The sequence below is a fragment of the Maniola jurtina genome, chromosome 4, assembly GCF_905333055.1.
Source record: "Maniola jurtina chromosome 4, ilManJurt1.1, whole genome shotgun sequence".
NCBI lineage: Eukaryota > Metazoa > Arthropoda > Insecta > Lepidoptera > Nymphalidae > Maniola > Maniola jurtina.
Window position 1 is genome coordinate 8,412,858 of NC_060032.1, and position 22,599 is coordinate 8,435,456.

Below are 22,599 nucleotides of genomic sequence, written 5' to 3' on the forward strand. Positions count from 1 at the left end.
TGGTGATCATCATTCGAAAAGCTGCTCTATCAAGAGCAGTCTCTTTTGACTTTGGGTAAAGTCTAATCCCTACCCTTATATTGCCCGACCATTTGCGTCTTTGGCGACCTGGTGCTCTTTTGCCTACAATTCTACCTTCCAACACTAATCTTGGGAATGAGAATTGTGCTCCTCACTATGAATGTCCGAAGAAAGAGAGCATCTTTCGTATGACATGGGTTCTCTTTCTTTGTGGACTAATTCCAGTACCTTAGTGTTCGGTGTAAAGAAGTTCCAGGTTATCTTGAGCATTTTCTGTAAATCAAGATATATTTCGAAAACTTGCATGTATTTATTTGTCAAAACGTTACTATAACAATTTTATGTTGCTTTTTAGCTGTTCTTACAAAATTTACTGGTGTAATAAGACGGGTAGTCGCGCAAAGAACAGACAAACGTATCAAGTTGATGGGTGAAATTATAAAAGGGATTCAGGTTTGTTCCACAGCTTTTCTTTGTATAAATGGTGTGAGGCGTCCCTAATAGTATCTGGGAAACTGTACCACACTTATATTACTATATAAATAACTAAGTAAGTATATCTGTAATTTCAATGACGGGAATAAACGGGACCGGTGGCTTTATTTTCTGACGTATGAAGGAAGGCTATCTAATATTGGGACCTTCAAAGTCTGCCACTTGTTCAATCACCTGGGTTTGGGTAGACTGTAGCTTCTACTGATATGCCCGTCACCCTCAAAATATCTAAAAGACGGTACACTTTAATTTTGATACCGACGTTTCAAATTATTTTTAGGTGATTAAAATGTACGCTTGGGAGAAGTCTTTCGAGCAGGTAGTGAAAGTCGTCAGAGCTTTCGAGCTGGCGGCGCTGAGGAAATCTATATTCGTGCGAAGCGTGTTTCTGGGTTTCATGATGTACGCCGAGAGGAGCACATTGTTCATCACATCGTTGACAATTATTCTGTCAGGGACATTGCTGAGAGCTGATCTGGTATGTTTTTATCTTTCCATCTTTTTAGGATTCCGTAGTAAAAGTAACCCTTCGTCGTCTGTCCGTCTGTCTATGTGACACAGTCATTTTAAAAATAAACTACATATAAGAGCTGTAGAACCCAAAAATATATCACACCTATCACCGTAACACATTAAAATTTTGAACAAATAAAGATTTTTCCGGTTAGGTTGACTGAACATGAAAAGTGAGAGTCGAAAAGATAGAACGAAGCATAGACTTTAAAGTTTTTTCGTGTACCCCCTTGAGTGATACCTCGTTAAATTATTATGAGGTTTCTTTGAAGGCTTTTGAAAACAAACTACCATAGGTATATAAGAAATTATGACCGCTAAAGATTTTAGCAACTCTCCGTAAGCCTGTTCTTTTTTAACCCCCGACCCAAAAAGAGGGGTGTTATAAGTTTGACGTGTGTATCTGTGTATCTGTCTGTGGCATCGTAGCTCCTAAACTAATGAACCGATTTTAATTTAGTTTTTTTTGTTTGAAAGGTGGCTTGATCGAGAGTGTTCTTAGCTATAATCCAAGAAAATCGGTTCAGCCGTTTTAAAGTTACCAGCTCTTTTCTAGTTACTGTAACCTTCACTTGTCGGGGGTGTTATAAATTTTTAATTTACACTTTTAAATAAATAAATGATAATATTATGCTCTTGACCATTTTTTTGTAAACAGCAGCTAACTACTGAAGCTTGATTTATAGCTGTCTATAAATTATATTGTTACATACACGTCGTATATACGTGGCGAGAAAAACGGAAGCCGAAAGGCTCACATGGTATTATTGCTCAACATAACATAATAATATAACTATATAAAATAGGGATTGTCTGTGATTAGAGCATTACGTATGCGTTGATAAAAAGGATAACTTTGAGATAAATCAGAACTAATGGCTGTGATATCAAGAGTTTACTTAGTAAAGCCCAGTTTTTTGGAATAGGATGGTCGATATTATGATATAATGTATTCCAAGGCTAATGTTGGAAAACTGGTGTGTGACCTACTTTAGTAAAAATAAAGACACGAACTCATTATTGTTGTTTTGTGTTGAGTTTTGACGCGATAGAAAGCGATAAGTTATACTTATAAGTACTTTTACAAGGTGGTGCACACTGCGCCTTAGATGGCCGTGGCAGTCTGCCACTGTCCTGCAAGAGTACTAAATGTTCAACCCCCGATCGCGCTAGGTTGCATTGCAACACACCACGACACGTAATATGTAAGCCACCTCAGTCAAATATATTTTCAGATTTATCCAGTCAAGGTATTTCTTGGAATAGTGCAGATCAATTTGACGTTTATTTTACCACTAGCTATAGCAAGTTTGTCTGAATTGAACGTATCTTTAGGCCGTATTCAGAACGTTCTTATAATGGGTGAGTACCTAATAATAAAGAATCAAAAAACAAATCAGACTTGTTTACCTTAATAAATAAACCAAGGGATTGCTCCTGAATATTGCAAAGACTTTATTACGACCCGTAGATGCTTATTGCTTTAATTTTTAAAATCTCATTTCAAATTTTCCATCGAAGGTTGGAGATTTTTATTCCAATTAGGTACTTACACAATACAAGAGAGTGATACTCTCTTCCCAAACATTTTTCCATGGGAATGTAGATTTCAAAAAAATTGGCCTTATTTTATTTCGCTTGCTTGCTTGCTTGAATAAACTTGCATAAATTTTTTATTTATTCAGATGAAAGAGAAGATTTATCATTACTAACGAATGGTAATGAACCACAAATTCCTATAACATTCAACGGCAAACCATCAACAATTGGAACTAATTCAATAGTAGTGAGGAAATATTCTACTACGGAGAAGTTGTCTAGACCCTCGATTGGTAATGTCAAAATGAATTCTTAAGTTTATTATCTTGCACACAATAATACTTAATTGGTTGTTATGTCTGTTCGTTAGCTATAAGCTCAGTCATCGTTCATCCGATTGAGTCGAAACTTGCACAGTTGCTTGCAAGGTTTTTGACAAATAGTTGAGCGCGAGTCACATTATAGACAATGCATGCCGGGCATAAATAAGCTAGTTCTTTATAAGAATTTATTACTAGGAAATATGTAGTAATTTGATCAACATTTTGCCTACTTACACAATAATAACAACATTCTAACTATAACTCGAGTATATTTCAGTTAAAATAATAACATGATATGAGTAGGTATCAAATGTTTAATAGAAATATGCGTTACCTCGTGAAAGTTCTTGATGCACAAGGAATATAAGTCGAACTTTTTTATGTCAACTAAACAAGATAGATAAAATAAATTTATATACTTAGTGCAACGTGCACTAGGTATATGAATAGTTTACACCCACCCTACTCTCGTGACTAAATATTATGCAAAAAAAAAAGCAAGTTTTGCGCAACATCACCACAACATGGAGCCTTCTTAAGAAGCCAACACTCTACACATGTTTCACTCCGACATCGGCGCATTCTCAAGAACTACATCCATGCTGCATGCTGTAGCTTACAGTTTTATCTGGTTTAGTGAATTGTACCTAAGTTACTCATAGGAAATTCTAGGAAATCTTAACAATTTCTATTGGATGAATTCACGTCGATTTTACAGTTGGTCCGCGATCACCCACAGTAGGCGAATACACTGTGGAGCTATCCAATGTTAACGCTACTTGGACTAAATCGGATGAAATGACACTTAAAAATATTACTGTGAACATACGGAAAGGCAAATTGTGTGCTATTGTCGGGTCTGTTGGCTCCGGAAAAGTAAGTATGAGTACTCTTTTGACCATTAAATGAAACAATATACCTATTTAATATTATTATAATCCCACCATTGAAATCCAATGTACAACAATAAAAATCTTTGAGAATGTTTCCAATCTTCTTACTGCACTTACTTATGTACTCGTACATATACCTACTTGCTGGCTTCCTGCATCGCATGTTCCACTTGTAAATTATGTAAAAGGCACAAGAGTTGATTTATTTAGAATTCATGGGGTCCCAACGCCTTGAGCTGCGCTGCGCAAATATACCTACTTAGTTTATAAGAGTTTGTATAGAGAAAAGCACACTACAGCGACGCTGCACTGCTGGACGCGACGCGACGCGGCAAATAAGTATAATATGTAGTTTAGGTGTATGAGTTTTTATAGAGCAAATTGCCTGCCACGGCGAATCTACTCGCGCAGTGCAGCGCAAATGCGTTTGGAACAGTTCTGTAACTGGTTTTCAGTAAAAAGTATATTTACCTAATAAGATATTTGGAAAATTTTAGTCTTCCTTTCTGCAAGTACTTCTGCGCGAACTGCCAATAAGTAGCGGGCATTTGAACGTGAAAGGGAGTATGTCATATGCTTGCCAAGACTCATGGCTGTTCCCGGCGACTGTGCGCGAAAACATACTTTTTGGACTACCATATGAAGTAGAAAGATACAAAGAGGTAAATACAAATGTGAAGTTTTTAGGATGGGTAAAATCTTTAAGGTCGCGTCACCGACATGCTGAATTAATAGTGTTACTAGTATACCTATAACAATGTATGTAGGTACACCGATTATTTCTAGGTTACTGGAATGATTTGCAACTTTTTTTAACCATTAAAGGCTCTCGTCTTTGAATTTTATGGTACACAAGAAAGTTTGCCGTACCCGGCAGTGTAGGTAATTATTAGCTACACATACAAGCTTCAGAAAAAAAATTTATCGGCAGCTTGGCTTTGTAGAGGTCTCCGTCGTGTGGAACTGACAAGAGTGGCATGCGCGCTCTATCTTAGGTTTGGGTTGCATCAGCACTTGCTAGCAGGTCTGATTGCAGCTAAGGGCTAGTCTATAAATTTAAAAAAGAATGGAAATCACGCGTTACCGCTGCATATCCACAGCTGGACATCCTAACTTGTAGGTATTTTCATACGAAAGTGTATTTATTTGGCAGTTATATTTTAGGTGTGTCGAGCGTGTTCTTTGGCGCCAGATTTCAAGCAGTTCCCGTATGGCGACCTGTCGTTAGTGGGAGAGCGCGGCGTATCATTGTCTGGGGGACAAAGAGCCAGAATTAACTTAGCTAGAGCTGTCTATAGAGAGGTACGTGAAATTTTAATCTTGTGTGATAGGCTTGTGCTTGAAGACAATCATGTTTAAAAAAGCAATTTTAGGTTGCAGCCCGTTTTCCTAGAAGATGCTTATTTGCTCTTGCTTTGAAGGTATGAAGGAAACACGGACGCTGGAAGGGCATTCTAAAATTTTGCGGGTCGAATCAGTAAGTAACGTTGAGCAAAAACGTTTCATGTGAATGAATTAGATGCCGACTATAAAAGGATGCCGATTTTCACAATGGCTCTTGTACCTGGTAACCTCTTAATAGGCGGGCGCGCTCCACCTTAGGCTGCATCATCACCTATTATTTGGTGTGATTGTAGTCAAGGCATAACTATGCAGTAAAAAAACCGTAACAAACGCGTATACTAGGCTTATAACGTTAGATAGGTACATATTATATACGTACATTTCATAATATATCGTTATTCGCTGTCTATTGCAAGCCTGCAATGACATTGCAACGCAGCAATAGATCGACGCGACTTTTTTGTATGGATGTAGTTAAAAAGAGTGACATAGGCTACTTTTTATCCCGGAAAATCACAGAGTTCCCACAGGACTTTTGTATTTTGTAAGTGTATCATAAATTTTATAAATTGCAACATATTTTGCAGGCTAAGCAAATAAGTTTAGCATACTATTAGTCTGGCATATGAAGTTCATGAAAGTCAATATGAGCGATGTCAGACCAGCTGCAGTTCCGAACTGTGTACATGACAGGTGCTACGTGGCGAACTTCGCCAAAATTAAATGTCATGCACTCGGTATTAAACTTTGCAACCAGTTCGTGGTTCTATTTGATTTTTAGTAGCTAGTTTCTTTTTTAATCATTTTTTTTTGAGGATTATCTTTTACCAAATTTCATTAAAATCGTTTTAATGGAAAGGCTGTGAAAAGCTAGCAGACTGACGGATAGACACACCTTCGCATTTATATTAAATATGGATTATAGGTAGATTGATTTACTAATTATTAATTTTAATCGTAAGGGTGTTAGACCTGAATCGCGTAGGTACAATAAATACCTAACACATCGGCTATTTAGCACCAGACTGCATTTCAGTACAAAATTAATGGCGGTGCATGGCGATACGATCCATGCGACATTACTATGAGGAATTCAGGCCTAAAACATATCTATTTAAATATTTCAGGCTGACATATATTTATTAGATGACCCATTATCAGCAGTGGATGCGAATGTCGGTCGCCAGTTATTTGAAAGATGTATACAGAAGTATTTAAGCGGACGGACGCGAATTCTTGTCACGCACCAAGTACATTTTCTCAAGTCTGCGGATTTCATTGTTGTTTTGAAAGAGGTGAGTTTAAACAGAAAGCTTCGCGAAAATTGAAAGATTTCTCTAAGAGGGTAGGAGTAGGGCTTAGGAGGGTTCCTTTATCAGTACAAAGTTTTTGAAGAATATAAGGGATGCTGCTAAATTCAAAAATATTCTCTCGACAACTAAGCCGACGTAGAGTTATATTTATAATAAACTTCTAATTAGCCACCAATTTAATTATCTAGGCTACATCTTAGTTCAATTGAGTAGTTTATTGGCACCAAGTACCTATTAAGGAAAATATACAATATCAGCTTTTCTTAATAGTATTTTCTGTCATAGGGTTCAATAAAAAACATGGGCTCTTATGAAGACTTGGTAAAATCGGAAGCGGAGTTCTCGTCATTAGTATCAGAAGTCAAAGAAAGTACTGAAGAAGGAAAAACTGAAAAGGTAATAATTAGTTTACTATTTGAGTGATAATAATTATTATCTATTTATTTGTAGTTATATGTATACAACAACTGTACACAATTTCAACTCAATGCGCCAACGCATAGATGGGTAAGGAACAACAGACAGACATATCATTAACATTAATTTTAATCGATTGAAATAAGTGTTTTTAAATATTTAATTAAAATATTTATTAAATAAATATTTTTGCCTCTTTGTACTTATTTATATATTTTATTTTATATATTTATATTTTTTTTCCTAGAATAAACAAGGGCTCTTTCAAAATCAATGTTTTTTATCATGTAATAGTGTTTTGTTTTCTTACACTACCTTCGAATGACATTGTTGCTGTAAGCAGATAACGAGGCGTTGAACTTTAGTGAACGCTAGATAAGGTTCCTATATACATTATTGTTTATTATATCGACCGCATGGCGCATTGTACAGTCAGCAACAAAGCTAGGTTTGACGAGGAGGCTTAGACGTTTTGTTACAAGTTCAGGCGTCAAATGTTCCTATATAAGTAAACATTTGACGCTAGGCAGCCTATGAATCGCCAACTTTTTTTTTGATTTCACGTCATCCATAGCCAATGTGACACATCGTTGATTCAGGATCAAGCCGAGGGTTTCCTCGCTCTAGTTCACTCTGGTTACGTCTCGTCTGAGCTTGCATGTTGTAGCTACATTTGAATTAATAAAAATTCCTTGTATCTAAGGCTTTTTCTTCTGTAAAGTATTAGTAGGTTCATGTAAATCCTAAAGCATACCAAGGAAATATAATTAAATTTAAAAAATAAGCACAAAAATCAACAAATTCTTTTTAAAATTTAAAAAACAAATTTTTGTTTGAAGCAAGGCTACCTAATTACTTCGATTAGCGTCATGATAACGAATATTTTTGCAGGATAACAACAGACCAAAATTAGAACATACCATATCAAAAGTATCGGTCAGGAGTAACGAGAACCCGAAGGAAGAAAAGGAACAGATTATGGCCGCAGAGGAAAGGGCTAAAGGGAATTTAAAGTGGGAGGTCATACGGCATTATTTGGCGTCCGTTAATTCCTGGCTTGTTGTTTTTTTGGCTGTTTTTGCGGTATTGGTTACACAGTTCGGAGCAACCTTTTCTGACTACTGGCTGAGTTATTGGTGAGAATTTTGTTTCATTATTATTAGAGGCCTGCTCCGGCTTCGTACGGGTAGCTTGAGAGGAGCTTTTCCACTATGCAATGTTATCTAGTATTTAATTAAATTTTCCGATACTCAAGGAGTCTGAAATATAAATATAAATATAATATAGTTTGCTGGAAAAAAAATTTACATCATAAACTTTAACATTTACGCAGCGCACGCCACGGAAGCTATAGGATAGGATGATATTTTCCGACATAATTTATTTATCATCATTTGTCACACCGGTAGCTTATTTTCGTAAAGTATTCATTAATTATAGTACATAATTATGTAACCCTCTTAAAGATAGTGTCTCTTTTAATAGGTGGAAACCATGTGAAAACCGTCAGTAGATTAGCTTGAACAAATACAAACTTTAATTTATAATATCTAGTGTTTTAGTTTTAAATAAAAAGGAGAGTCGAAAACGTCAGTACTCTTTATAGAGTCATATGTGGAAAGACCTGGGAGGCCATCGTATTGATTTCCTAAGAAAACTACTACCACCTTAGACAAGGGTTCCCTTCAACAATAAGGAGCAGAGAATATTTTTGAATATTTTTTTACGTAGCATTAAAATTTCTTATTATTTAGGACGAACCAAGTTGACGACTACGAATTATCACTACCACCCGGTGTAACTCCCGGTAAGTTTCTGGAAATTATACTTATCATAAATAAAAATATTCACGGACTCAATATAACACAAAAATTTCACCTTCCATTCATTTCATATATTCTATAATACCTGCTTAATTATTTTACCGTCAATATTGTTTTCGATAAACATTTAAAACTAGGAATTTGCTTAGAAACTATTCTAGAAAAAAGGTACATCTATTACGAATTAATATTACTTTATAAAAAAATAATTTCCTTAGATACAAGTCTAGGCACACAAATGGGACCCCTAACCACAGGACAATACCTTTGGATCTATGGTGGCGCGGTACTGTTCATAATAATCATGACCAACGTACGAATTGCTGGTTTCGTTATGATGACCATGCGTGCCTCACAAAACCTTCACGACGTTATGTTTAAGAATTTGATTGCAGCCGTTATGAGGTTTTTCGATACTAATCCTTCTGGTAAGTTGCACAATAGTTTCTATTTTTTAGCTCAATCCCTCACAAAAGAGGAAATTAAAACCGCGATAATTATGTCTTATCTAACTGTTACAATTTACTAGATCAACGATAATTTAAAGATATTGGATAATAAGTATTATAACTACCTAATAAAAACAATAGATATCTATCTAGGTATAAATCTAATGGTAAATTATTGAAACATACCTAAATATGAGATTTTTATTTATAAGACGATGTGATTAGATATGGTCGATGGATATGGTGCATTGTCGGTCATGTCTTAATTGTCAGCATCGTTAAGGATGTGCTTCGTGCTCGACTAATTTGTGAGAATAGTCGATACTTTAATTTATTTCTTAAACTGGACCTTTTCAAGTAAAGATTTTTATATAAACCTGTGAGGATAATATTGCCATTGCCGCAAATAAAATAAACATAAGCCTACGTTATCGTATTAGTTTACAAATTGCGAAAAACCAAATTAAATTTGAATTTCGCGGGCAGGCCGGTCTCATGACCCTTAAGCCGTCTTTTATTAGGAAAAAGAAGTGACGATGTGATTCTTTTTATAGGTCGAGTACTTAACAGATTTTCCAAGGACATGGGTGCTATGGATGAAATGTTACCACGTAGTATATTAGAGTCAATACAAATGTACTTATTCGTGGCGAGTGTACTTGTATTGAATGCTCTCGCGTTGCCTTATACATTGATACCAACTGCAATATTGTTAGTTATCTTTGTTTTTCTTCTTAAATGGTATCTAAACGCGGCGCAGGCTGTGAAGAGATTGGAAAGTACTAGTATGTATCCATTTGACTTTTAACATCCATACTAATATTATAAAATTAATACGAATGTGTGTCTGTCTGTCTATCTATCCATCTGAATGTCTGTCCATCTATATCTATATCTGTCTATCTATCTGTTAGCTTTTCACAGCCCTCCACTTAACCGTTTTGACGAAAGGTACAAAGATAGCTTGCATCACGTCTGTTGCAGGTGATGGACATAGGCTACTTTACATCCCGGAAAATCAAAGAGTTCCCGCAAGATTTAAAAAACTGAAATTTACCCCCACATAGTGGCGGGCATCATCTAGTATTTTAATAAATATGTATAAAGGTTAAACTGACTGACTGACATCAAACTGCTAGGTCTCGAAATTTGAGATTTCGTACATGTATATACTGTAACATACCCAGTCATAAAATCAGGATTTTGAAACTTCTTTCTTTCGAATTTTTAAAACCTATATCCACTTGGACAAAGTCGCCGAAAAAAGATAAGTAGTAAAATTGTTCGTATAAGCATTTGTTTTTTGTTTGTGCCAACCGGCCCCTTTTATTTGTGCCCTTATGAAAGAATCCCAAGCGCGTAATATTAAATTTTTGATTTTTAGGGCTCCGTACTCAAAGGGTTCCAATGGGACCCTATTACTATGCCTCTGCTGTCCGTCCGTCTGTCTGTCATGGGGCTTGTATCTCGTGAATCGTAATAGGTAGAGACTTGAAACTTTCACAGAATGTGTATTTCTGTTGCCACTATAACAACAAGAAATAAAACACCTAAAAATGGCTACCATGAGAATTAAAAAAATAAGTGTTATTTTTGTATGATGGTACGGAACACTTCGTGTGCGAGTGCGGCTCGCACTTTGTAACTATTTATTTACTACGTCGATTGTCATATAATTTTTAATTTTCAGCCAAGAGTCCTGTATTTAGTATGATAAATTCAACAATAGCCGGATTGTCCACAGTACGAAGCTCTAACTCGCAATTTAGGTTACTTAGGATGTTTGATGATGCTCAGGTACGAAATATACCTACCTACGTAGCCGGTCCCATAATAACTTTGCCTGGCAAATAATTAATTAATTAGTAAAGGATATGAAATGAAATTATTATAATTTTTATAGTTTCCATTTTAATATCAACACACTTTTAACATGTGTGTTAACATTTAACATATCCCGTTACAAAACATATGCAGAATCTTCGTCTTCAATATAACTCGAGACGGCCGGGCCGTTTGCAATTCTTCAGCGTATGAAAATTTTGCCTTTCAAGTTCCGTATCAGGAAAAAAAAATCAGAGGGAGCCATGTCCGGACTACATCTACGGGGGATGATATCATATAGCTGTAATCATGAATTGCAGCCCTTGAAAAACCAACAGAACGAACGGGAGCGTTATCGTTATGCTAGAGATGACCTTTACAGAGCATGTCCATGCGTTTTTCTTCTATCAAGTTTCTGCTGCATCGAATAGTTTCACGTTGACAATGCATGTGTATATTTTGATAAGAGAGAAGATGTTCTTACAATGCAGCATAGTATAAGATCCTAACCTGTCACACATACCTATATTAGGCTAGGTTATTATGGGACCACCTGGTTACTACAGACGAAATTAAAGTTACATAAATTATTTATAGCCTTGCATTTGGAAACCTATAACTATTTTTATATTTCAGGATATCAATACGAGTGCTTTTTATACATTTCTAGGAGGTTCTTCTTGTTTTGGTTTATATATGGATTTATTATGTCTCATATACCTTGGAATTATATTGGCCATTTTCCTTTTGATTGATTTTGGTGAGTTTATTTCAATATTCTTTTGAAAATATTTTTCATTTAAACCAATAACATAAAAGTTTTTTTTTCACTAATAATAATTCATTCAAAACTGTTTTTTGCTGTCATAAGTAAGTGTAACATGTTAGAAGCTACAAAAGTCCTCGATAAGTCCAGTTCATTATATTTGTTTGTATATGTGCTAGCCTATACTGTATTCTTTCTATGATTATATTTACCTCGTGTTATAAGAACAAATAAACATAATATTATCATTCATCCATTCATACATAGATATTCATCAAGATTTCTTTGACATACCTAATCCGCAATAAATAACTTAAGAATCATAATAATTCAAGACAATCTTAAGAACCGCCTCATATTAAATTAATTTATTCTTGTGGATTGTAGCAAATAAGTGACGCTTGTCCTTGTGACTAATTTTTGTCGTGCCCCTAATGAGACTCTGGTAACGGGCCGCCATTATTTGAAGCACATGGTGTAGGTTTCAAAAGATGCGTAAGATCCGCTAGTCTAAGTACATCTTCACTTTTTAGGGTTCCATACCTCAAAAGGAAAAACGGAGCCCTTATAGGATCACTTTGTTGTCTGTCTGTCTGTCTGTCGACTCTGTCAAGAAAACCTATAAGGTACTTCCCGTTGACCTAGAATCATGTTTGGCAGAAAGGCAGGTCTTATAGCACAAATAAAGGAAAAATCCGAAAACCACGAAATTTGTGGTTACGTCGCACAAAAAAAAATTAAAACGTGTTCACAAACATTCACTAAATCACATATGTATATAGATGTTACAGAACGTTATCAACTTGCAGAGTTCTACATAAAAGTGTTAGGTATATCGGGATACGATGATACGGAACCCTTCGCATGCGAGTTCGACTCACACTTGACCAGTTTTTTAAAATAACAATTCTATGAGCCTTGACTATCTTGACTTGAAGTTTACCTAACCTCTTTTACCTAATATGAAAATTCCCAATTGTAAAGAGGATGCAGTCGCGGTGGGCAGCGTGGGGCTGGCCGTCAGCCAGTCCATGGCGCTCACCATGATGCTGCAGATGGCAGCGCGAGTCACTGCAGAGCTACTTGCTCAAATGACTTCTGTAGAGAGGGTGCTCGAGTACTCATTGCTTCCCGCTGAAGAAAATATGGAAACTGCAAGTAAGTGCAGTGGTAAACATTATAGTTACTTAATATTGTAAATGGGAAAGTGTTTGTTTGGTGGTTTGTTCTTCAATCACGCCGCAGTGGAGCAACTGATCGGATTTTTTGCACGGATATAGTTAAAGGACCTGGAGGGTGACATAGACTACTTATTATCCCGGAAAATCAAATAGTTCCCGCAGGATTTTAAACGACGACAAATTCGTGGGCATCAGCTAATCATTTACATTTACTTAGCTTTTCCCTAATACTTTTTGACGCCATATTAATAGAAATAGGGGATAATGTAGCTATCAGTGAAAGAATTTTCAGAATTGAATCATTACTTCCGAAGATTACCTTCTAAACTCAAACTTAGAAACTTAACCTGTTTATAACATTAGAATAGATTTTAAGTTATATCAAAAGAAGAGTCGAAAGCGAATTTGTGTTTTGGGGGGCAATAAAGTATATACATACATACATACATATATACATACCTACATACTCTTAGTAGAGTCATATTATGTGGAAGGCTCTGGAAGGCTATGGCATTACTATCCCAAGAAAGCTCCTACTTAAGTATACTATTGAAAGGGATCACAACCGTCAGCAATAAGGAATAATACGCAGAGAATTTTTGTAAATCTGTTTCGTCTGTTAGAAGGCTCTACGCTGCTTGAGGGTACAATTAATTGGCCATATTAATATTTCATGATCTATTAGTAACGCTTCACTTTTCGGGGGTTTAAAATTTTAAAACCTTTTATATTTTCTATTTACAAAATATTCAGCGCCAGTAAAGAAACACACTTGGCTCAATTTGTTGTGACCTATATTTCGTTAATAGGCAACTCACCTCGCGAATATATTTTATGCAGATGGAAAAATTCGGAAATACATAACCAAAATTGGCAGAGATAATAATATTTTTGACAGATCATATTTGTATGGATTGATTAGTTTTTTCTATTACATTTTGCATGTTAAAATATTATTACTGAGAAGAAACCATATACATATAGAGAAATACTATTACAAACGGCCAATAATAGAAAAAATTGGAATAGTTAAGTATGATCAACTCAGCTAATCCAATCCGATGTTAGTCAGAGAAAAGTGTTTTTTGAACGTAAACATAAAAGTAAATAATAACGCGTTAACACGAACGACAAAGTGAGCTGGCGAAATATCTAGCAAAGCTTGTTAGCGTCTAAAACAGTCGATTGCGGATATACATATATCAGTAGATACCCCTCAAGAAAAGAGAACTCTCACTCGAAAGATGTCTTTACCGATCACAGTACCTACTTAGTGCGTAAAGTTACGGTTATGCTAATCGTTTGATGTTTTTTCGTAGAGATTCTTCCACCTGAAAACTGGCCTTCCGATGGACAAGTGCAATTCGAAAACGTTAGTCTCAGGTACGCCGAAGAAGATCCTCCGGTTCTCAAAAATTTGACCTTCACCATAAAAAGTGGATGGAAGGTATTTATAGTTGAGCTCATGTATATTATGAGGGTCAATTTCAGCTCCTAAATAATAATTACTCTAACATTCTTGTTAATATTCAAATTGCATGTCTACATAAAATTTGGTCACTGTCAACTTTAGGTAGGTAATTAATCGTTTTGTTGTAAATAAATAGTCAAGAAATGTTAATAGGCCTAAATAGAATCATTTATTATATAGGTGGGCATCGTAGGAAGGACGGGAGCAGGTAAATCTTCACTGATTTCGGCTCTCTTCAGGCTGTCCAGTATCCAAGGGAGCATTAAGATTGATGGTGTCGACACTAACGATATACCTAAGAAGGTAAGTTCATGTAAAATCCAAGCAGTACGGTCTGAATAAACTAAATAAGATTCGATTTACTCATATTATTATTATGTTCTTAGTAGTACAGTGGTTCTAAAGCGGTGACAGCCTAGTGGTAAGACTAATGCGTCGGCCTTCTATTCTGGTGATTCGGGATTCGATTCCGGGCAAGCACCTTTCCTTTCTTACACTACCTCCTCTAACTACCTACTCTTTCTCCTCTAACCTCTAAGTTATGCGCGTTTTAAGCAGTTAAGTATCACTTGCTTTAACGGCGAAGAAAACCTGCATGCCTGAGAGTTGTCCATAATGTTGTCAAAGGTTTGTGTAGTCTGTCAATCCGCACTTGGATAGCGTGATGGACCCCACCCAAGCCCACTAAACCCAGACCCAAGCCCAAGCTAAACCCAAGCTAAACTCTTTTTTTCTGAGATGAGGTGATGACGATAATGATATTAAGTTCTTTATTTATAGGAATTAAGATCCAAGATATCCATCATTCCTCAAGAACCCGTACTCTTTTCCGCGACGTTGCGTTACAACTTGGATCCATTCTTCCTCTATAGTGATGATGAAATTTGGAGGGCTCTTGAACAAGTAAGTCAACTTCCTCGTTAGAAGTTTGACGAAGAGTTTTTTGGAATCGGTGCCAATGAGGTTGCTGGTGTAGTTGCTTGTGGAGTCTCAAAAAAATATAAAGAGTAGATGATTTGTGCAGCTAATTAGCTGATTTGCAGTTGGCACCGGCTTTAGAAAATATTATTATAGAGCTACATTAACTCATGCATACTTTTTAGTGTTTGTGGTTATTGAAGTCGGGTTTTTTGACAATTTTTGTGTAACAAGTTTTAACTTTAGAGCAACTTTATGGTTAACGAGACCAGTGATGTATATCTTTTTATTAGGTAGAGCTGAAAGATGCAGTGACTTCACTCGATTTCAACGTGTCAGAAGGTGGAACCAACTTCTCCGTAGGACAACGTCAGCTGGTGTGCCTCGCGCGTGCAGTACTTCGCTCTAATAAAATTCTTGTAATGGATGAAGCGACTGCTAACGTAGACCCGCAGTAAGTAAATATTATGCTATTATCAGAGGAAAACGACAATCTTGAATATTTAATATTAATATTATAAATTTAAAACATTTGTTTATTTTCGTAATCAATCAATTCTGAAACCACTGAACCGATTTTAATAATAATTCTTTTAACATAAGAAAGCTACTGCCCAGATGTAACATAGGCTATAAATTACGTATGTACCGTGGACAAAGTCAAGGAGGGGGGGGGGGGGGGAATGGACACGTCATCACCTTCACTCCCGCCTTGCCTCGAGTTAATAACTTTTACGCCTATAGGTACAATTAACTCAATATTGATGAATTTGGATATTAAAATGGCTAACATGCGAAAACACAGACTACGTCATGATGTCATGAAATGTTTTATCCCACGAAAAACAAATTGGGATGTACATAAATTCAACGCGGACAAAGTCGCGAGTGGTTACCATTGCTTTATAATTCACTAGCTGATATCCGCGACTTCATCCGTGGCTTTTGGTTTCCATAAGTCCCGTGGGATCTTTTTAATTCTCCGGGATGAAAAGTAGCCTATGTACTCTCCGGTTCTCTAACTATAACCATGCAAAAAATCACTTCGATTCGTTGCTGCGTTGCAGGCTTATTGAAGCATAAACTAACAATCCAACAAACAAATATATTTTCGCATTAATAATATGAGCAGTGATGTCAGACTCATAATATTATTTTTATAACACTGGCAGGATTTAGATTAGATTAGATTGCATCGTAATCGTCCGTTTTCAATTCAGTACGCGTAATGTTCAAAGATATTTATTTATACAACCTGGGTAGGTAGGTAGATTATAAATAAATAATTTGTAATAATGTAACGCGTCGCTGAAGTATCCACAGATTTTCAGGTTATTTTTTAATTCAATTTTTGGTCATTATGAGTTAATCTTCGAAGGTAGAGTTCTAGAGTTCCGAACTTTTATTAAGATCTATTTAAGAGGAACATCATCATAGTTCCGCTAATTCATACTGAACCTATACAAAACATTCACCTAAAACTTTACGCAGAATAATCTCGCATATCTATTGATGAAAACCAAATGAAAATCCTTACAGTAGTTTCTAAGATTAGTGCGCACAATCACACAAGGGTTTAATTAAAATTTGTTCTACAATATGTAGTGATACTATCTACCGTGTGTCAAGTGATAAAATATAATATCAGGTCTATGATATTTTAACACCTGCGCCCCTAGTGTATCAGTATATAAAAACCGGTTAAGTCTAAGTCGGGTGGGTAAACAAAGGGTTCCGTACCATCGCACAAGAAATAGAACGTTAATTTTTTTGTGATGTAATCACAAATTCACGGTTTTGGTCTTTTTTTTGACATGTGCTGCTACCTGCCAAACATCACTCTAGGTCACCCTGCTATAAACCTATAGGTTTTGATTCCCTTTATGGGTCTTGATAGCCAGACCTGTCGGTCCTTGACGACGAAATGATCCTTTAAGGGTTCTTTTTTGCTTTAGAAACCAGACGTTTACGGAACGGTAAATAGCATCAGCCACTGCAACCTTCGCATAATAAAAGATGCAGGATGCTAAGAAATAGGTACTAGTCATAGTATGTTTTCTTATATAATTCCTGTTCTTATTTCAGAACTGATGCTTTAATCCAAACAACGATTCGTCGCCAGTTTGCATCGTGTACAGTTTTAACCATCGCGCACCGTCTCAACACTATCATGGACTCGGATCGTATTCTTGTCATGGATAACGGAGAGGTAGCAGAGTTCGACCACCCGCACATATTGCTATCAAATCCCAAAAGTTTACTCAACTTTATGGTTAGAGAAACGGGGACCAGTATGAGCGGTCTCTTGTTTGAGACTGCGAAAAACAAGTACTTTAGTGAAAATGAAGAAATCTCGAAAGACAAATAAATAAATTTTATTTTATAAGTAGTATCAACAGCTTGAGAAGACGTTGCTTGCACTTCATATTATTGTTATTAACTTGAATACTCATAATAATTTTTTTGAAGGTTAAATTGAAGTTAATGGAATTTCACAAACGACGGCTTGTTTATCGTTAAATATATTATTATCTTTGTTGTTTGTGCTTTTAATATTAATTAATTATATTTGACTATGAAGGGAATGTGAAGGTGTAGTGTAACTTGTAATACCTACTCTGTGAATGTCCCGCCCACAAATCCACGGGCAAGTGACTGAGACTTTACTTTGTGGTGATTACATGAATTTCGTCGAAGATTTGTATCGAAGGCACGGAGGTTGTTTTTGTTATTAAATGAAATTGGAAAGTATTTTTTGTGTGTTTGTCTTTCCAAGCAAATAAGCGAGCTTAAAGAAAACAAGTCAAACAAATTCCTCTACATCAAAAATCCTTCATCCAAGACATCAAATCATTTTGATGATCATAATATGACATTGCAGACCTACTTACCTACTCCTCCTTAGAACTGAGTAAAAATTCGAGAGTCCAAATAAGTTCTCGATCCTATCTTTAGTAAACACTTCCGTCCACCTTGATGGTACTTATTACGGCTTCACTTTGTATTCTTCGAAGAGTCTTCAAAAAATCCGGACCATCTAACTTGAGATTGAATGGTAGGTAGGATTTATCATTCAAGGAGGTGTAAAATATATACTACTTAATGTAAAAGTTATGATGTTTGTTACGTTTTCACATCACAAAGCCTGAACCGATTTGGCTGAAATCTGGAATGAAAGTAGCTTATTACCAGAATTGACACATTAGCTACTTTTTATCCCGGGAAATCAAAGAAGTTCCATGGGATTTTAAAAAACTTAAATCCATGCGGACGTAGTCGCCGCCTAAGTTTCAAAGTTTCTGCTTGGAGCGCTGGGTGAATTCATGGACGAGCTTAATAAGCTTTCAAACAAAAACTTAAGTTAGAGCCATACTTTGACGGTAAAGTGTTTTGATGCTCGAATTCTGATAACGTTGGCAACATGTAAATTCTCCTACTAATCCTACTGTTATTTTGTTCTAACCACGGAGTGTGGTAGCCTTTCTAGCGTGTGACGAAGAGTTGCCCAACATATTTCGTGAGTCTCAACCACTTATGATGGTGCCGGTGGTGCTCGGTGTGGTCGCACCGCTTACACCGTCTCTGCGCAAATCCTGTACAATGTAGTTATCGGCCGCAGAAAATGTTGGACAATAAGTAGTGGAAAAAAATCAAGACACAGTTGAAAATTGAATTGTGTTCTGTTTACCAATAACTATGAACTATTACTGTATACGTCTGTACTCTGTACCCTACGAAAACCTTAAAAGAATTGAGAAGGCGAGCGACCTGCCAATTTTAAAACACAATGCCATTCCAAATCAGTGGTAGATTTTTTTGACGATTCAAAAGCACTTGTAAAAGTTTAATTGAATAAAAACATTTTGAATTTGAATTTGAATTTAGATCCAAAGAAGGAATGATTTTTGTATACTACGTACAGAAAGGATTTCAAAAAATTTCATCCAGGCGAAACTGGTGCTGGTTAGCTAGTTTAATAAGACTACATAACATTATTAACTTTGTCATCGGCTGGTGGACAGTGCAGCGGCAACGATCCAAGTAATTGCTTCAACATTTTGGGCGCCAAACCCGGCCATCCGTTACCTAGCGACCTATTTTGACGACCTCTGGCCTGGCAGTGCGAATACTTCGGTTGGGTTACTTCAAAATAGGGCTGGATATAAATCACGTATACCTATACCTTTTTTTCAAATCAAATCAAATCAAATCATTATATATTCCTAACTCTGTGGGATAAGTAATTGGACATTTTATGGAACCACCTAGGCGACAATTCTCAACTCAAACTCTGATGAAATGGAATATAGCGGTTTTGTCTTTTTGATTCTGATGGTATTTACATAGTAGCATCACAGAGGCCATTTGACACAAGTGACAATTTCAGTTCCTGGTAAGCTTGGACTGTGTTTGGTGGCGCGCTCTTGGAAAGGATATGTCCAGCAGTAGACACATAGAATGGAAAGCTCAGTATGGTGCTTTGAATCAACCCAAAAATTCATTTTGTATGGCACACCTTATCTAGCGTACTCTTATGTGTCGATATCACACGGTCTTGTAGAAGATGTACACAGATTAGAGAAATATTTTGGTGATAATTTTTGCTTATCTCTAGGAATACATATTAAAATACTGTCAATTGATTGTCAAGCATTCGTTTAATTTACAAATAATTATGTGAACCTGATATTCTTACAAAATCAAACAGCTATGATACGCATCTAGACGAAAATGGAAGAAGTAAAATTTCAAATAAAAAAATATCAAAATAAATAGTCATGAACAAATAAAATGGTAGCATTATAATTGTAAAAAGTTAAAATGGGCTGTAAACCATGTTGCAAGAACAGCATAAAACCATCGCCAGTTAAATACTCTCCAGAGTCTTCACCGCAATCCTCGCCAAAGGTATCATTACCCACAAAACACTGACCAGAGTTATCCTTGCTTGCAAAATACTTGCACTAGTTATCGTCGCCCTCAAAACTTTCATTCAATTCCTCGTCTGAATCAACGTAGGTCTCAAAATTCTGCCTTCTCTTATCATCGTCCGCAGGACAGTCACCTAATTCATAATAACAACTTACTGTCCGAAAAATCTGTCCGTTTGGGCCTCTATCATCGTTGACTACAAAGTCACTTCTTTTACTAGTTACAAAAGTACAAAGTCGTCACCTTTATCCCATTTTATCGCAAATTCTCACCCATGTCTCCTTTGCTTACTGAATTCTCGCCCTTATATTCGCTACGCACGATATACTCAAACGTACTAGAAATATTTTTTGAAAATCCATGCGTAGCAATCATTTCCGGAATACTTATATTGATAATCATATGGTTATACTGGTCTTGGTACCAATGCGAAGTTTGCCGACGACGGTGTTAATTTGTCAAACAAGAAGAGATATAATTCCAAGGTGAGAATTCATTTAGGTATTTATGAAATATTTACTAGCTAAGCTTGGTACCTATATAGGTATTGCAAAACTATTATTTTACAATGGAAATCTAAATATAGACCGAGCCTCAGTGAAATTTTGTTTGCAAAATAATGAGGACCGTCGTTTAACTTCTGCATTGCATTCTTAAGACCACAAAGATGTAAAGTTTTGATGTTGCCGACAAAGGTCCTAAATTTTTTAGTAAAGTTATAATTATTGTTTTGTACAGATTATTTCCTCAACCGATCTAATGTATGAATATGATTAATTTCAATTCAACTAGCTCAGCACTATCGATAATTTGTACAGGTACAAAAGTATTTAATTATCTTGTTGTTTTAGATTCAACTTATGAGTACGGGTTGAAAGAGAAAATAACTAAGATTTTTTAACAATGAGCTGTTGCGATGGTTGCACGAATGATGATATCCTTTTGGAGAACTCACTCATTGGGAACAAATCAACAACTCTGTATTTCGTATTGGGACTTGTTGTAATGGCTTTATATTTAGCTTACCGCCTCTTTAAGTGCCGCCATCCAAGAACTCGAATACTTTGTATGTTCTAAGTAAAACAAGTGAGATATGTAACAAAAAATATTTAATACTTAAACAAACGTGTTACAATATTTTTATAAAACATTCCTATTTTTATTTTAACTTAACCTATTTGAAATAAATTTGCCTATTTATTTACACTATGTTTCACTCATTTCATTACTCCATTATCACAACTAGCAAAAGTTATCGTGTAGTCCAAGAGCTAGGTATATTTCTTAAAAGACATTCGAGTTATTTTGAAACTCATATGCTCAAATCTAAAAAGTGAACCTTACATTAGATAATCGAGCCTGTTGTATAGGATTTAAACACATTTAAATCATAGAATTTCAACGAGAAAATATGAGTAAGTATAAAAGTATAAGTATTTATATACATTTTATTAAATCTGTCCGATGGAACACTACACAAATCATATTCCTTTTATCTGACAATCTCTTGTACATTGCTCTCGAAATATTTATCCTTAGCTATATCGAATAATTTTTCACTGGTTTTTTCCCCAGTTTCCCTGACCATTGAGGAAAACATACTATCGGGATCGGAAAGTAGTATATAAGGATGATCGAATTCTGCTATTTCCCCGGCGCTCATGACTAGGACTCTGTCGGAATCCATGATAGTATTAAGGCGATGAGCGATAGTGAGGACTGTGCATGATGCGAATTGCCGACGAATGGTCTGCTGAATGAAGTTGTCAGTCCTGTAACATGAACAATTTATGTAAGGTAAACTTTTTAAAGTGTACTTATTTTTAGCAGTTATTGATTCGCTTCTATGCTATCACCGTACTAGGTACCACCTTTATAAGTTGCATTGGAAAAAATCGTTAGCGCAGAAAAGCGCAACCAAACGCTGATTTAAACCGAATATATATCACCAATGACATACAGACCTTATTGCTCGTCTACATTTTAATCAAAAGAACAATTACTGAGACTCGTGCCTCGATATTCCACGCGTACAAAACATGGCGCGTAGGTAACAATCAATCTCAGACGGATGCGCACTATGATTGGCTGAGATATTTACGCGCCATTCAAAAATAAGATTTCTGTGCAGGTACATTGACATTAATTATAAATGTATTAATGTACTGTATCTAAATAAGATTATGTCTAATATCAGTTTACTCACTGTGGATCTACATTTGCAGTGGCTTCATCCATTATCAATATTTTGTTCGATCTGAGAACTGCTCGCGCTAAGCACATCAATTGCCTTTGACCAACCGAGAAGTTTGCTCCTCCTTCAGTCACTTTAAAATCTAAAGAAGGAACAGCTGATTTCATGTCCACCTGTAAAATA

At 35.9% G+C, this 22,599-nt stretch overlaps 2 protein-coding genes and 1 long non-coding RNA gene across 3 annotated transcripts in view; 2 read left to right on the plus strand and 1 right to left on the minus strand.

Moving 5' to 3' along the window:
• Positions 1-18,041, plus strand: part of LOC123864713 — a 43,032-nt gene extending 24,991 nt beyond the window's left edge. The window contains exons 18-38 of the mRNA XM_045905336.1: positions 377-474; positions 797-994; positions 2,265-2,391; positions 2,715-2,861; positions 3,610-3,767; positions 4,282-4,446; positions 4,949-5,086; positions 6,256-6,423; positions 6,727-6,837; positions 7,750-7,994; positions 8,613-8,665; positions 8,900-9,109; positions 9,685-9,915; positions 10,821-10,927; positions 11,591-11,714; positions 12,705-12,878; positions 14,221-14,348; positions 14,553-14,675; positions 15,153-15,275; positions 15,584-15,744; positions 17,376-18,041. Coding sequence (XP_045761292.1) covers positions 377-474; positions 797-994; positions 2,265-2,391; positions 2,715-2,861; positions 3,610-3,767; positions 4,282-4,446; positions 4,949-5,086; positions 6,256-6,423; positions 6,727-6,837; positions 7,750-7,994; positions 8,613-8,665; positions 8,900-9,109; positions 9,685-9,915; positions 10,821-10,927; positions 11,591-11,714; positions 12,705-12,878; positions 14,221-14,348; positions 14,553-14,675; positions 15,153-15,275; positions 15,584-15,744; positions 17,376-17,658 — 3,272 coding nt within the window. The 3' untranslated portion in view covers positions 17,659-18,041. The remainder of the gene's footprint in view (positions 1-376; positions 475-796; positions 995-2,264; positions 2,392-2,714; positions 2,862-3,609; positions 3,768-4,281; positions 4,447-4,948; positions 5,087-6,255; positions 6,424-6,726; positions 6,838-7,749; positions 7,995-8,612; positions 8,666-8,899; positions 9,110-9,684; positions 9,916-10,820; positions 10,928-11,590; positions 11,715-12,704; positions 12,879-14,220; positions 14,349-14,552; positions 14,676-15,152; positions 15,276-15,583; positions 15,745-17,375) is intronic.
• A 1,889-nt stretch (positions 18,042-19,930) lies between these two features.
• On the plus strand, positions 19,931-21,426 carry LOC123864498. The gene is made up of 2 exons (XR_006795794.1): positions 19,931-20,707; positions 21,074-21,426. It is a non-coding gene; the product is annotated as an uncharacterized LOC123864498 (long non-coding RNA).
• LOC123864451 (ATP-binding cassette sub-family C member 4-like) overlaps positions 21,317-22,599 on the minus strand; it is a 31,956-nt gene continuing 30,673 nt past the window's right edge. The window contains exons 24-25 of the mRNA XM_045904885.1: positions 22,429-22,589; positions 21,317-21,994 (exon numbers count right to left, since the gene is read on the minus strand). Coding sequence (XP_045760841.1) covers positions 21,715-21,994; positions 22,429-22,589 — 441 coding nt within the window. The 3' untranslated portion in view covers positions 21,317-21,714. The remainder of the gene's footprint in view (positions 21,995-22,428; positions 22,590-22,599) is intronic.